At 50.3% G+C, this 15,571-nt stretch overlaps 1 protein-coding gene across 1 annotated transcript in view; it reads right to left on the reverse strand.

Moving 5' to 3' along the window:
* SLIT1 (slit guidance ligand 1) overlaps positions 1-15,571 on the reverse strand; it is a 132,428-nt gene that overhangs the window by 17,527 nt on the left and 99,330 nt on the right. The window contains exons 13-25 of the mRNA XM_087824481.1: positions 15,125-15,268; positions 12,019-12,182; positions 11,334-11,357; positions 11,024-11,168; positions 10,331-10,405; positions 10,010-10,153; positions 7,506-7,649; positions 7,131-7,297; positions 6,059-6,191; positions 5,774-5,842; positions 4,577-4,648; positions 3,005-3,076; positions 2,205-2,276 (exon numbers count right to left, since the gene is read on the reverse strand). Of these exons, the coding sequence (XP_087680607.1) occupies positions 2,205-2,276; positions 3,005-3,076; positions 4,577-4,648; positions 5,774-5,842; positions 6,059-6,191; positions 7,131-7,297; positions 7,506-7,649; positions 10,010-10,153; positions 10,331-10,405; positions 11,024-11,168; positions 11,334-11,357; positions 12,019-12,182; positions 15,125-15,268 (1,425 nt within the window). The remainder of the gene's footprint in view (positions 1-2,204; positions 2,277-3,004; positions 3,077-4,576; positions 4,649-5,773; positions 5,843-6,058; positions 6,192-7,130; positions 7,298-7,505; positions 7,650-10,009; positions 10,154-10,330; positions 10,406-11,023; positions 11,169-11,333; positions 11,358-12,018; positions 12,183-15,124; positions 15,269-15,571) is intronic.

A 15,571-nucleotide genomic window follows, 5' to 3' on the forward strand; every position in this document is an offset into this window, starting at 1 on the left:
CTGCCTAAAAGCATGAGAGCAAATCCGAAAAGAAAAGACTCATCTACCATCCCCTAAGTGCAACTAACTTCATTTTCATACATTCCCTTCCAGTTCTGGTGTTCATATATGTACACCTTTGAAATTAGAGTCTACCATCTTCTTTATTCTATATTTTCATCAAATAATAAATTACAGTGTCATCATTACAATTAACTACTCGCTATTCTGTCATACGGGCATTATTTAATCATTCCACATTATTAATGAATACCAAGTTATCAATGAATTCAGAAATCTAACTTTCCAGCATGCGGCAGATTAGAGGCAGCAAAATGCCAGATTACAGAAATGAATGGCGAGTTGGGGAAGCTGGGCCCAGGACTGACACAGAGTAAGTATTTGCGGATGGATGGATGGATGGATGGATGGATGGATGGATGGATGGATGGATGATGGATGAATGATGGATAGATGGATGGATGGATGGATGGATGGATGGATGGATGGATGGATGGATGGATGAATGAAGGATGGATGGATGGATGGATGATGGATGGATGATGGATGGATGGATGGATGGATGGATGGATGGATGGATGGATGGATGGATGGATGGATGATGGATGTATGGATGATGGATGGATGGATGGATGATGCATGGATGGATGGATGGATGGATGGATGGATGGATGGATGGATGGATGGACAGACAAGAGGACGAAAGATGAGCTAGCTGCCAAGTCTATATAAAAGTAAACAGAAGCAGAGAGACTGCGGGGTGTTGAAGCCCAGAGCAGTGGCGAGCGCTCACAATTCTTAGAACCACAGTGGACATTAGAAACGCCTCGCTACAGGCAAGGAGAGAGGCCTGAAGAGCTGAATGAGGTGTCCAACATCCTACTGAAAGCTGAGGGCAGAATAAGGACCTAAGGCCACATATCCTGATTCCTAACCTAGGGTTCCAAGCGTTTCAGCGCCGCGGACCTCAGGCCCTGGGCACTTGGGTGTGGGGCAGACGGCAGAGGATGCAGGGACACCCAGGGTCCCAGCCGCAGTCCATCTGGCCTGAAGGCTGCCTCGAACTGTTGCTGAGGCTCCAGGGGAGAATGCTCTGTGCCTGGCCTCACCTCCAGGATTAGCTCACTGCTTTTCATTCCTTCATTTTTTTATTATAGTAAAATACACGTAACACAAAATTTGCCATTCGGAGCCCTGGCCGGGTAGCTCAGTTGGGTAGTGTCATCCTGATAAGCCACAGTTTCGAGTTCAATCCCCGGTCAGGGCACATACAAGAATCAACTAAGGAATGCATAAATAAGTGGAACAGCAAATCGATACCTCTCTCTCAAAAAACACTTTTTTTAAAATTTCCATTTGGACCATTTAAAATGTACAATTCAGTGGCATTAATTACACTCACAATGTTATGTTACTATCACCACTCTCTGGTTCCAAAACCTTTTCATTACCCCAAGCAGAAACTCTGTCCCCGTGAAACAAAAATTCCCCATTCCCCCTGCTCCCAGCACCTGGCAACCACCAGTGTCCTTTCTGTAGCTATGAATTGGACTGTGCTGGGCACTTCACATCAGTGGGATCGTGCAATATTTGTCCTTTCATGTCCGGGTTATTTCACTTCACATGCCTTCAAGGCTCGTCCATGTTGTAGCATGTGTCAGAACTTCCTTTTTATGGCTGAATCTTATCCCATTGTATGTATATGCCACATTTTGTTTACCCAGTCATCTGTTGTTTGACGCTTGAGTTGTTTTTGCTTTTTGGCAATTGTGTGACTTGTGCTGCTATGAACATGGGTGTACAAGTATCTGCTTGAGTCCCTATTGTCAGTTCTCTTAGGTATACACGTAGGAATGGAGTTGCTGGATCATATAGTAATTCTACATTTAGCTTTTTGAGGAATTGAGTACACTGCTTTTAAAGAATAGCGTGCAGGTAAAGTTCTTGGCAACCAATAAATGGTCATTACCACCTTTATTATTGCTTATAAAGAATCCTTCTCCAATTCCACTGTGGCAATTGATAAAACCCTGAATGTGTAAGAGTCTGCGATGGGAGCGTTTGAAGTTCACAAGCTAAAGTAGTTTCAGGGTAAACTATTTTAAAGCAACAAATTCTGATAGTCTCAGGAGTAGGATCTTTCTTGGAATCCAAATGCCGTTTAAATCCAAAGAGGCCCCAAGAATGGGGCTGAAGGTACTTACAGGTGAGACAGGGAGGTCACATCTGCGAAGATGCCCTCTGGGAGGGTGGAGATGTCATTGCCATGCAGGGACCTGAGGAGAGAAGAGGCTGTCGGTGCCTCATCTGGAGACAGAGCCTGGAGAACTGGTTGGGGAGGGAGGGAGCCCTATGTGGAGAGGGGTGTGGGTGCTGTGAGGGGCACGGCCCCACCTCACAGATGGACCCTGCCCTGTTGGCCACAGGCAGGGGAGAGGGAACCCTAATTGGCCAAGGAGACCTTACGTAACAAATTGAGTGAGTGCAGCCAGGAGCCTGAGGGGGAGGCTTTTTCTTGGTAAGGAAGTTAATACACAAGCCATAAATTAGGGTGAACAGTGTCACCTTGCCCCAGATGAGGCTGCCAGAGGATTCGTGTGCATGGACACACGAGGGGCTATCATAACAAGAGTGACAGAGGGCTTTGATCACAGGGCAAAACATTGAAGTAGGAATTCTTAGAAAAGGTTCGTGAATCTTGCAACGCTCTCCATGTGAACAGGAGACGCACATACAAATAAGGGGCTACCTTATCTTGGATGACCCCTCCATACACACACTGCAAACACAACTCGAGGCAGACAGCAACCCCATTTCTCAGATAGTTTCCCATTCATTCCTTGGACTCTGTTGGGGTTTAAATGAGAGCGGACAGGCCTCCCACCTTTGGACACAGTTGGTCCTGCTAGGGCCCCAGATGTGGAGACATTTCTGCCCACTGGGTGGGTGGCAGGGCCCTCAGCAGGGCAGATATCCCTGGAGGAATGAAGAGTGGGAGACTTACAGCAGCCGCAGGGAGCGCAGACCCTGGAAGGCCAGCGGAGGGATGCACTGGAGGGCGTTGTAGCTGAGGATCCTGCGGGGAGGGAGGGAGGGAGGGGAGGGAGAGGGGAGGGAGAGGGGGAGGGAGATCGATGTTTGCCTGGGCTGTGGGGCTTGGAGGGGCCAGAGGATTATCAAGGGCCACAAGGAAACTTCCAGGGGTGACAGAAGTGGTCACTATCTTGACTGTGGTGGTGGTTCCACAGGTGTGAGCACAAGTCAAAGCATATAAAATAATACACACTAAGTATATGCAGTTTATTGTATATTAACTGTACCTCAATAAAGCTATTTTAAAAATAATAATAAGAGAAAGGAGCCACCCCTAGTACAGGAGAGGGCTGTTTCCCTTGCAGCAGCCAGTATTACTTGGACCAGGGTTTCTCAGCCTCTGCACTGTTGACAGCTCTTTGTTTGGGGGCTGTCCTGTGCACCCCTGGCCTCTACTCATAAGATGCCAGTAGCTGCCCCTGCCCTCTTCCAGCTGTGACAACCGAAAATGTTTCAGACATTGCCAAACATCTAGGGAGGGCAGAGGCGCCCCAGTTAAGAACCACGGCCCTAGGCCATGGCAGCTTCACACGCAGGCTCATGAAGACTTTGGAAAGGGAACCTGCTGACTAGTAAGTAGACCCTGGGGCAGATCCGTGCAGGTGGGTGGAACCTGCACGTCAAGGCTTCTGACCACATTCTGCTCCTGGGGCCTGGCTGGTTCAGGACCCCGTCCTGCCTCTACTGTTTGGCTGCAATAGAACCTAAGGGAAAGTTCAGAAGTTTTGGGCACATTCTCTGCAAAATGAGATACACTCTTAAGCTACAGGCAAATATAAGGGATGTCTGTTAATGTTTTCTTGGATTATAATTAAAGAAATCATTAAGATATGGGCACAAAAATGTTCAGAGGGTCACTGTTCACAATAGTGCAAACTAGAACAAACCAAATATCAATCAACAGTAGAATGGAAACGGAGGAGTATGGCGTATTCCTACCAGAAATACTATACAGCAGTGAAAATGAACAGACCACAGCTTCACACAACAAAAGTGGATCTCCCAAACATCGTGGTAAATAGAAGTATATATTCTGTATAATGCAATTTATATAAGGTTAAAAATGGGCAAAACTAAACTTCATTGTGTAGAAATGAATTTGCAGATGACAACACTTTAAAGAACAAAGAAGAGGTCATCATAAAGGTCAGGGTCAGGGGCGCCTTGAGTGGAGAAGGGAGGAAGGGCCAGGCAACTTATGGGGTGCTAGCTGTGTTCTAATTTTTTGCCTTAAGTATTTTCACATGCATGCTAGCTTTACGATTATTTGTTAAACTGTATGTTTATATTTTTCCACTTTTCCATAAATACGCTGTCCTTTACAATAAAAAATGTTTTTTAAAAGTGTTTTCAGTTGGCAGGCCCTGGCACACTCCCTGGCAGGTGGGGGAGTCCACATGCCATACCTGTGAGTGACGGGGCTTGGGGAAAGTCTCATTAGCCATAGGGGGAGCCCTCCCGCACTCCCCGCACTGGCACTCACAGCGTGGTCAGCTGGCTCATGTTGGTGAAGGAGGAATTGCTTAAGGAGCTGATCTTGTTGTTACTTAGATCCCTGGAAAAGACAAGAGCCCCCAACAGATGGTTTCATAGTAAGAACTGGCCCAACATGAGCCCTCATTCCTTCTCAAGTGTATCTGAGCCCCTAGTGGAGCTGCCTCACATTAGACCAAAGAAAGGTTGTCTCTCTCTTTGGCACTCCGTCACCAGCCACCAAATCCCTCCACCCACACCCTCTCCCCCACGTTGCAACAGTCAGAACACATTTGCTGTATTATTAGCAAAGACAGATACACTGGAGCTTCAGGATTCTGTAAGCCGGTGCTGCTCAAGTAGCCAAGCCTTGAACCGAACGTCCCAGACAACGAGGAACTTGTGCCAAAATGTAATCTCCGATGACGCTAAACACAGCTAACTGTAGCTAACATTTTCTTCATAGCAAGGCTTCCTCAATGAAGGAAGCAAAATGGGGGTTTACATTCTGCTGCAAGGTCCTTGTCTAATTGCGGACCTCTTACAAGCAGCTCTCAGGGTGCCGCTGGTCCACAGACCACACCTGGAGTAGGGCCGCTCCAAGCCACACTAAGATGGAACAGTCTCTGGACTTCTTTTCTCGTAGAATCTCGCCAATGGGCAGATAAAGACAATTGAAGTGAGGTGTTAATTAGGCTGGAAGACTAAGAGGAGCTAGCTTATTCTGAGGCTTATTTTGTATTTTTTCATGAGGTGAACATAACAGAAAAGCAGATGTTAGTCTAAAGAAAAATTTAGTTACAGATACTTATTCATAGCTGCCATATTTCCTATTTGGTTTGGGGCCAGGGCGGGCTGAGGAATTTCCCATCGTCCTCTCCTTCTGCGCTGGCTCCTGCCTGTGCAAGGCTGACCCGCATTCACAGTAACTACCAGCCTGGACGCCGGGGGAGCCTGGGGAGATGGTGCGGGGCAACGCAATTCCCAAGCGTGGCCACTAGGTGGCGAAACAGCTCTATGCACCGATGTTCCCAGAGGCGAGGGGTGAAAATTTAAAAACAACAAAACCAAAACCAAAAAATGGAGTCAGCCAGAAGTGGGGTCTGTAGGGAATTCCAGGAAAGCTGGAGCCACAGCAGTCAGAAGCCAATGGCTTCTCCTGTCCCCAGAGGCAGGTCTGGGATCCTCACGCCACCTGGATACTCACACAAGCTGTAGGTACTTATAGGTGGACAGATGCCCTGGAACCAACGTGAACTGGTTTCCGTCCAAGTAGCTACGGGAGAAAACACAACAGTTAGTGCACCATCTCCACCTCTGTCCCACGCTAGGAGGGCCTTTCCCTGCAACCAGGGTCTCCTCACTCATTTCCTCTCCTACCTGTAGACCACCGACAGCAGCGTCTGCTGCAAAGGCCTAACTCCAAGCTGCTAGTCACCTAATATCTGCTCTGGTCACTTTCTTCTCCTGACACCAGGCTTGGGCTACTCACAGTTCTGTGACGTTCTTGGGGATGCCCTTGGGCAGGGTCTGGAGGTGCTTGTTGCTGCATCGGACCACAGTGTCCAGGCAGGCGCATTCCTGGGGGCACTGGGGACGGGGCAGACAGCTCCCCTCCTCTTGGCCTGGGGAGGAAGGCACGTCAGTAAGGGGACAGGCCTTCTTAGGGCCTCCTGTAGCCAGGACCCCTCTGCAGGGCGCCTCAGAGCAAAAGCCCCTCTCTGACCCTCCCTCAGGCACCAGGAAGTCTCTTCTTGGCTGCACCCTTCCCCCACCAGGGACAAAGCCCCTTGGACCTGTTTTGAGGTTATTATAGGACTCGGGTCGATCTCTTCCACTTCAGACCCAAGGTGGCCCTGGGCACAGCAGAGAAGGAGGATGACAGTCACACCTTTTCCTGAGCACCTACTATGTGCTAGACACTGTATTGAACACAGTCTCCTTAACAATGCAGTAAGGGGCTTCACTCTCACTCCTAGAATGCCAGCACTATGAGGACAGGGACGTGTCTCTTCTTTGTTCACTGAAGGAGCCTAGTATCCAGAGTAGGGCCTGGCACACAGGAGCCCTCACAATAGATCAGTCAAATGAATTAATTTCTACTGACTGAGCTCTGGAGAGGTTAAATAACTTGCTCAGGTCAGGAGGCCAGTTAGGAGCAAGGTGGGCTCTGCACCCATTGCATATTCAGGACAGTGTGAACCCATAGTGTGCAGCACTTAGAACAACTAGGAGGCAGGTCTCTGGGTTAAATGTACTTATATAAAAAAGAAAATCTATTAACATGTTAACGGAGATTTTCTCTGAGTGATGGGTAATCAGTAATGTTTATTTTCTTTTTTTATCCATATTTTTCCATTTTTAAAAAACAATAAGCACATTATTGCTCCTTTAATGACACAAAAACTCCACCAGGCAGGAGCTGGTGCCGGTCTAAGAGCTGGCCTCCGTGCTCCTCACCTCTCCGGTCAACAGAGCCTCCCTCGCCACCCACCCCTCCTTTCTCCATCCCCCGGGCTGTCCCAGCTCACCCTCTCTCCTGCCACCCGGGGCACGCGAGTTACCTTCCTCACACCTGAAGTCAGGGAAGGCCACGTCCTGCAGGGGGATCTGCCGCAGGAAGTCTGGGCTCTGGCACCGCGGGTTCCCTGTCACAATCTTCCTCTTCCGCAGCCAGTCGCCCAGCCAGGCCAGCTGGCAGTTGCAGTTGAAGGGATTGGCCAGAAGGTTTCTGGAAGAGGCGGTTTGTGTGACCACAGAGACACAGCGTTCCAACGTGGCAGGACCCATGTTTCAACAAACCATGGGGACCCAAACATCCCCCGAGTTTGTCCTTTAAAGTAACCAACAGGAAGACATGCCCTTGGGATGGCAGGTGGCGGGGTCCCCAGGTGCAGATGCTGACACCAGAGGCCCAGGCCGCCTCGGGCTGGACTTACAGCGTGGAGAGGGCCTGCAGGGTGTCGAAGGCTCCGGGGGAGATGGTGGCGATCTGGTTGTCATAAAGCGAGAGGAGGCGGACATTACGCAGGCCTGTGAAGCTGTCGTTGTGGATGCAACTGATGCGGTTGTTCCTCAGCATCCTGGGGTCGGGGGGGGAGGGGAGAGGCCACGCTGTGCCCTGTGGCCATCTGCTCAACAGGTGCTTTGGCTGCCACCAGCCAGTTCACAGATTCTCCTCAGGAGGCACTGAACCTCAGCACCCAAATCCTTCTCACTGATGCTCCTCTCCCGCCTGAGATGCCCTCCTCTGCTGCTTGCCTGCAGGGCCCCGTGCCGGTGTCACCTCCACTCTCCAGATACCCAGCGCCTCCCCCACCTCCAGGCCAGGCTCCAAGTCAGTACCAGAGAGACTTTCCTAAAACCTAACCCTGGTCGTGTCCCTCTTCAGCCTAACTCCCAGACTGGCCTCCAAACTGCCCACAGAATCACAGTTAAACTCTTTTCTGGAGCCTGTCCAACCCGGCCCCAGACCAGCAGACCAGCACCTGGCCGGCCCCTGGGGAGCGACACACCCGGCACTCTGCGGGCCAAGCCCGCACAGCCATGCCTTCCGAGAACCACGCCTTCCCCAGCTATGATTTCCTTCTAGAATGACCTTCTTCCTCATTTATATCTGCAAAAGTCTCCAGTCACCTCAAAAACCTGACTCAGTTTCCCTCCTCAACCAAAAACAAAACGCAGGCCTGGCAGTTCACAAAAGAAATTAGAATATTTTCTAAGCAGTCATAAAACAGGTTCAAACTTATGAGTAAACAAAGACACTTAAGCAATATTACATCTTTGCCTGCCAAACTACAAAATAAAAACATAATAATAATAATAATAATAATAATAATAATAATAATAATGCTGCCCAGGGTCAGCAAGGGAGTGGGCAAATGGGCACTTTCATGCCCGGTTGGCTGGAGAATGACCTGGGACCTCCCTGGAAGGGCATCAGTGAGACGAACTAAAAGGGCATTTCATGCTCTCGCCCAGCAAGTCTGCTCTTAGGAATTTATCACAAGGGACTATCCTGGATGGGCACAGAATTGCATGATAAATGTATTAATTACAAAATTGCTTATAATTTTAAAATCACAAATAGCCTAAATTTCCAATAATATATCGTCATTCAAAAATGGTGTTGTAAAAGAAATTTTAATGATTCGTAAAAGCACTCACACTGCTTCAGAAAAAAACAGATTACAAAAAAAACACATAGGATCCATTGAAAAGCCTGTATGCATGCGTGCATGTAGGTTGGTGCGCGTGTATGTGTATGCAGGTACGCACACATACACTGTTTCTGTGTGGTGGAGGGGCTGCGGGCATTTCGTTTCCTGTGCCTGCACTGCCACTCTTGTTGGTTCTGTCCCAGCACCAGCCGCCCCCTCCTCTGTCCATCCAAGCCTTCCTCAGAAAGAACACAAGAGACTTCTGGAATGGCCCACAGCACCCTCATTCAAGAAATACGAGGCAAGTATAAACAAGAATGAGTAACAGCCTGGCAAAGTGGCCACCCTATGTTTACAAGGGGAAAAATAGGCTGCAAGACACAGCAAATAATAAAATCCCCTTTTGTAAAATGAACAAGAATCCCCAGAGAGTCCCTCCCACATTCACAGACCTTACTCAAATTCCCTGTGTGCTCAGAAAAAACGTATAGCCTTGCTGCAGGGCTGGGCATAGTGGCTACTGGCCACATGTAGCTATTTAGATTTAAATCAATTAAAATGAAATGAAATTCAAAATGTAGTGCCTCAGTCGCACTAGCCACATGTCAAGTGCGCATAGCCACAGGTGTCTGTGAGCTTGGACAGCACAGATATGGGACATTTCTGTCATTGTCGGAAGTCCAACCTGTACAGCACTGTCTGCTGGGCACACTAACGGTCCACATGACCGCCCGAGGAGCAGGCAACGCCTGGGCAGAGTGGCTCGCTGCACCCTGAAGGAGGGCAGGTGACCCCAGGATCCTGCTGAGTCCTGATGTCTGGTTAGCTCTGGCTGGGCTCTGGGTCAGGGGATCTTAGAATCCCAGAAACGGTGGGCCACCACTGCTCCCCCACCTGCGCCCTCTGAGTCACCTCAGCAATGTCTCACCACGGGGCCACCCGGCCTCTCCTGCCCGCGGTCATGCCAGCTGCTCCTAACTGAACGCACCTGCTGCGCCCCTGCAGCCTGGTCACGGGGCCGTGAGAGGGGACCTCCCGAAGCCCGCCTCCCGCCACCCCTTCACCCTAGGGAACAAGAAAACAGGCCTCACCGCAGTTACCAACATCTGATTACTGGGCCCACTGCAGTCAGGGTCCTCAGCTGTCCCCTCCTCCTGCAAGCTGGGGCCAGGGAGAGGGGATCTCCCACCCTCTCTTCCTTTCCCTTTAATGTGGACACCCACACTCTGGCTTTACCTACCGAAGTCCCACCATCCACCCTGCTCCGCAGCCCACACACTCACAGGGTCCGCAAGCCGTCCAGGCCACGGAACATGCCACTCCGGATGGACTCCAGCTGGTTGGCGGTCAGGTGCAGCTCGCTCACAGAGGCAGCGCCCTCGAAGGCCCCGTCTTCGATTTCTGACACCTTGTTGTTGCTCAGGTTGCTGGGAGCAGAGGTGGTGGGAGGATGCTGAGGCTCAGGACCCCCTTCCTGTACCCAATCCCTGTGCACGGGAGTCCTGCCTCCCATAGGAGCTCTCCCACCACCACCACCCAGAATCTTCCCTCTCCATTCCCGGCCAGCGTCCTGACTGCAGCCTTCCCACCAATGGGTAACTCACATTTTCTTCAGATGGGTGAGCTTTTTAAACATGCCAGTGGCCTCCAGGATGGAAATCTCATTGTTGTTTAATCGTCTGTAAGAGACAATCAAGGGAATTTACACATCCATAAATGACATTGAAGTATCTTTCAAACTGAATATTTGGGGACAAAGGGGACTCCCAGAAGAATTTATCAGGCAAAGCAAATTGACCCTATTTCAAAGGAAGGCTGGTTGGAGTGCTGGAGCTGGGAGGAGGGGGAGCTGTGAATGGGGATATTTTTAACATTAAAAGTGCTATGAAAATTTATATACATAAATGACGTGTGTGGTTACCCATGCACATGCATATATATATGCACCAATTTATGTTTAGATAGAGAAAAGAAATAGTAAAAGAATAGCTTAAGCCCCAACTTGAGCTAATGAAATCGTGTCCCCCCAAAATGGCAAAAGCATGATTGAGAAAAGGCACCCCTGGCTCAGGCTGGTGACCTGCCCTAGCTGCTAGATATTGTTTCAAGAGTGAGTAGGGCTGTGAGTCAGAAACAAAGGGGTCACAGGGGCTGCTTCTTGCAAAGCCAGCAGCTGCCGTGCTGGAGTCTCCAGTGGTCCCCAAACAGAACCCCACCAGAGGAAAACCTGAAGCAGGCCCAGGGAGGGTAGTAGGAGCAGGGAGCAAGTGAGGGGTGTGGAGGGGCTGGGGCCTCACAGCTCGGCCGTGGACTGGGGGATGCGCTCAGGGATCTTGGTGAGCTTCAGGCCGGAGCACTCCACCACGCTGGCCTCACAGCGGCACTTGTGGGGACAGACCACGTCGCTGTTGCATTCACTGTTCAGCTGATAATCCTCCGTGCCTGCAGCGAGATTGCAGGGGCTGGGGCTGAGGGGCCTGGGGCAGGCTCCAAGCAGGCTTGCCCAGCCTAGGGTCTCCCAGGCCCCCCCAGCCTGCTGCCTTAGCCCCCTGCCCACCCACTGCCACTGTCCCACCCAGACCGCCCTTGGTCTCCCCACTCTCCTACCTGGAATGAAGTACTGCTCTTTGGCTGCAAAAAGAAACAGAAATACCATGATGCTGGTGAGATTGTCCAGGGCTTGCAGGAAGAGCCCAGGTCCCAGCCCCACTGCCCAGGAACGAGGCTGGGGTCCCAGATGAGAGCCCCAGAGCCCACCTGCCCAGCCCATGTGGAGAAGGCCCTCCTTACCCAGGCCAACCTTGGGGATAGCACCACGCCCAATTAAAGTTCTTGGGGAACATGAAAGCCATGGGAACTCTCACGTGCACTAGCACAAGATGGGGATGGGGCCGGGGGGGACATCAGGCCTACAACCAGGATCCAGGCTCAGAAGCTGACCCACACTGTCCCTGGCCAGATGCTGTTTCTGCTGCCTCCAGGCCCGGAGGAGGCAACTATCTCACAGAGGAGGGGTCCCAGGCCCCCTGAGCGCCTTAACAGGCTGAAAGTGGTGGCATGAAGGAGAACTGGCCTGGGAGTAGAGGACCTGGGTCCTTGTCTGGGTCTTCTCTCAGGACCTCAGCAAGCCCACCCCTCCCCAGGCTTCAGGAAAATGAGGGGTGGGAGTGAACACCATGCAGTCCCAAGTCCACAGTTTGGGGCCAACGCCCTGGGACAACCTTGCTGGAGCCATCCAGGACACACCAGGGCCCCTGAGCCGACTGACGACAGTCAGGTGGGCAGGCACTACCTGAGCACCGGAACTTCTTGCTCTTGATCTGCCCGATGCGCTTGTTGGCCAGGCGCCCGGGGCTGGCGCAGCGGGCTCCGCTCGTCTCGATGGGGTTGGTGCGCAGGAAGTCCGCCAGCCACTTGAGGTTACAGTCGCAGATGAAAGGGTTCTGGGCCAGGTGCCTGTCCAAAGGGGTAGATCAGGACCAGAGCAAGGGCTGCACATCTGCTCTGACCTCCACCTGGGCGAGGCCTTGCTGCTGCCTCTCCACCTGAAGCCCTGGACTGGCCCTGGCAAGACAGGCACCACCTGGGGGCACTGCCGGGGGCACCCACCACCTTCGGAGAAGTCTCGCCTGGCATCATAGTGAGGGGGGCCTCTGCAGGCTCTGGGGCTTCCAGCTGTCCCTGCCGCGCTCCCCCTGCAAGCCTCCCCGTCCCCTCTCCTGCTCTTGCCTGTCCCTCCCTCTGCCCTGGGACATTTCACAAACATGAAGAGGCAGGAGCGACCTGGAGCCCGGCCAGAACACCCCTGTCCTTGCTCAGGTGAAGCGACAGAACAGGCTCTAGGACCCAGGCTGCCTCCTCTTGGCACCTTACAGGCTGTCTCTTGACACAGGGAGGAAACGCAAGAAGCATCACCAAACAGCTAGCTACTTATTGGGGGACGGCTCCACCTCTTTTGCCAGGCTGCTGTGTCGCCAGCAGGGTAAATGTGGGGAGGGGGCAGCTGACAGGTGATGCTGACTGAGGGACCCCAGGATGTCACAGGTGATTCACGTAACCTACCTCTGCCTCAGTGTCCTCGCAAGTAAAGTCAGGTACGATAGCACCTGGAGAGGGAGACAGCTCCTCATGTGCCTCTTGGTGCCACCCCCCACCCCAAGCTTTCCTATGTGTGGGTTCCCAACCTTGAAATTTTTTTAGTGTGTTTCTCTTATACATTCCTCCAACTGCGTCAAGTAATCCACCTTGCCCATGTCTGCCCGTAACCTCTAATTTCACATGCTTGGCAAGATTTCCCCGTGGCACGCTGTCTTCCTCTCTCTAGCTGTAAGGAAATTAATTAGCAGGAGTGGGCTACAGGCAGGTTCGTGGGCTTTAATGAGTTTGTCTTCGTGGCTGACACCCTGCTGACGTGCAGAGTCCCCAGGGAGCAGGAGCTGCACCTATCCCAGTACTCTGTGCAGATATTATCTCAGGGAAAGCACTGCCCGGCTCATAAACAATGCGACAGGAATGGCAACAACAACAATGGCTACGACAATATTAATGACAAATGCCCATTAACCACACATCATCGGACCCACAGGTCAACACATCAAGGCAAACTACAGGGCCCAGAATTAAAGATGTAGAATGAAGGACACCATGTAAGTGCCTAAGTTTAACCAAATAGTGGATGGCAAGAAATTTCCCTATACAGAAGCACTCCAGCTAAAACATAGGATCCTTTTTAAAAGCACGACCACAACCACAACCTCATTATCAAATGAAGGAACGTTAGAATTCAAATATCACCATTTCAGGATCCCTAATGAATGAATGGGTCCAGGCATTAAGATCAATGGCTGTGTTAATTACAAAAAGAGGGACAGCCAGACATCATGAACCTCCTACAGGAGTACACGATCCTGCCTATGAAGTCATCTTGCCAAAAAAATAAAGGAAAGAAATCAGAACCTGACCAAACTCCTAGAGGTAAATTTCTATCTGCAGGAGAGAGGAGTGTGTGAAACTACACCATGGGGAATGCAACCAGGAAAGTCCATACTGGGGGAAACTCCATGGAACCCATAATGCAGTGTCTTCAACAAATAAATTGCAAGGAGAAAGGAGATGGAGAGGCCACTTACAGATTAAAAATAACTTAAGTGATATATCAACCGATACTAGCTAATTGTATTGTACAGGCCTAATTTAAATCCTGATTCAAACAAATTACTTTCAAAATTGTATAACATGTATGAGACACTTGGAAATTCAAACGGTAATTAGATATTTGATGATATCAAGAAATTAATTGTTAAATTTTTAAATATAATAATAGTGTTGTGGTTGTGTTTTGAAAGAGCCCTTGCCTCTTATACACATGCATGAAGTCTGCGTAGACGATAAATGATGCCTGGGAGGCACAGTAGACAGGGAAGGGTAGATGGAAGGAGACTGTCCGAGAGTTAAACCTGGGTGATATGTTCTGGGCGGGTCACTGTACCACTTTTTTTTTTTTAATTTATCTTTATTTTTGAAAGTATTACAGATGTCCTCTTTTTCTCCCCCACTGACCCCTTCTACCCCACATCCACCCCCTGCCCCAGGCCTTCACCACACTATTGTCAGTGCCCATGGGTTATGCATTTATGCATATAGAGTCTTGGTTAATCTCTCCCCACCCACCCACCCTGCCTTCCCTCTGAGATGTGTCAGTCTGTTCCACACTTCTAGGTCACTGGATCTATTTTGTTCATCAGTTTATTTTGTACTACTTTTAACATGCTTGTAATAGTCTATAACAAAAGATTGAAACACATTCCAAGAGCTGTTGCTCTCTGCTCCCTAATTTTTAATTTATAATCATCATTGCCCTTGCTAGATCTCATCTGATTTAAGACATTATCAACCGCAAAATGCATTTTATGTATTATCAAGGAAAAACAAAATGCTGTCAGTTAAGTAATAGCCATCAATGATAAAATGCATACCAATTTCAGAGCTGTCCATGTGGAAGCAACATATGTCTTAGAATCAATGGACATTATTATCATTATTATTATTATTATTAGCTGTTGCCAGCATTTACGAAATACTCACAATAAGCTAAGTTCTATACGAACATTCCCTTTAATCTCGTAACAACTTTATGAAGAAGATGATACCCTCATTTCATGAATGAATAAATGAGGCCCAGAGAAACAAATTAAGTTGCCCACGGTCACACAGCCAAGATGAGGCATAGCTGGGATTTGAACCCAGGATTGTCTAGCCCAGAGCCTGTGCTCTTTCCTCCATAAGAGACCATCCCGGTGAACAAAAGGCTCTGGGCAAGACAGTTGCCTGTACCACGCGGCTGTTACTTCCCCCTAGGTCCGCCTGCTGGGGCGGAGGGGGAGGCAGAGGGTACTCACAGGGTCTGGATGGCCCGCAGGGAGGTGAAGGTGCCCTTGGCGAGACTCTGGATCTTGTTGTCATACAGGGAGAGAAGTGAGAGGTTCTGCAGGTCCTGGAAGGCGTCCGGCCGGATACAGTTGATCTTATTGGCGTTCAAGAGCCTGTGGGCAGAGCCAGGGCCAGGTGGTGAGGGGAGAGGCACAGCATCAGACTCATCAACATGTCCTGGCACCTTCCTAGGTGCTGAGCAGGCACAGGGGCTCTGGCCCTCTGAGTGCCCACTCCATGCAGAGGAGCAGAGGACTCTGCCTGCCTCTTCCATGCACAGGGACCAGCTTAGCCACCCACTCTTCTCTCTTTCAAGAAACTGCTAGAGGTGGCCCTGACATTATCGGGAATAAGAGCGCATAGTGGCAAAGCCACCTCCAAAGGCCTCTTGGGAGGCTCCCCTCCTTCCTCGGGTT

This window comes from Miniopterus natalensis, chromosome 14 (genome assembly GCF_054644295.1).
Source record: "Miniopterus natalensis isolate mMinNat1 chromosome 14, mMinNat1.hap1, whole genome shotgun sequence".
Classification (NCBI taxonomy): Eukaryota; Metazoa; Chordata; class Mammalia; order Chiroptera; family Miniopteridae; genus Miniopterus; species Miniopterus natalensis.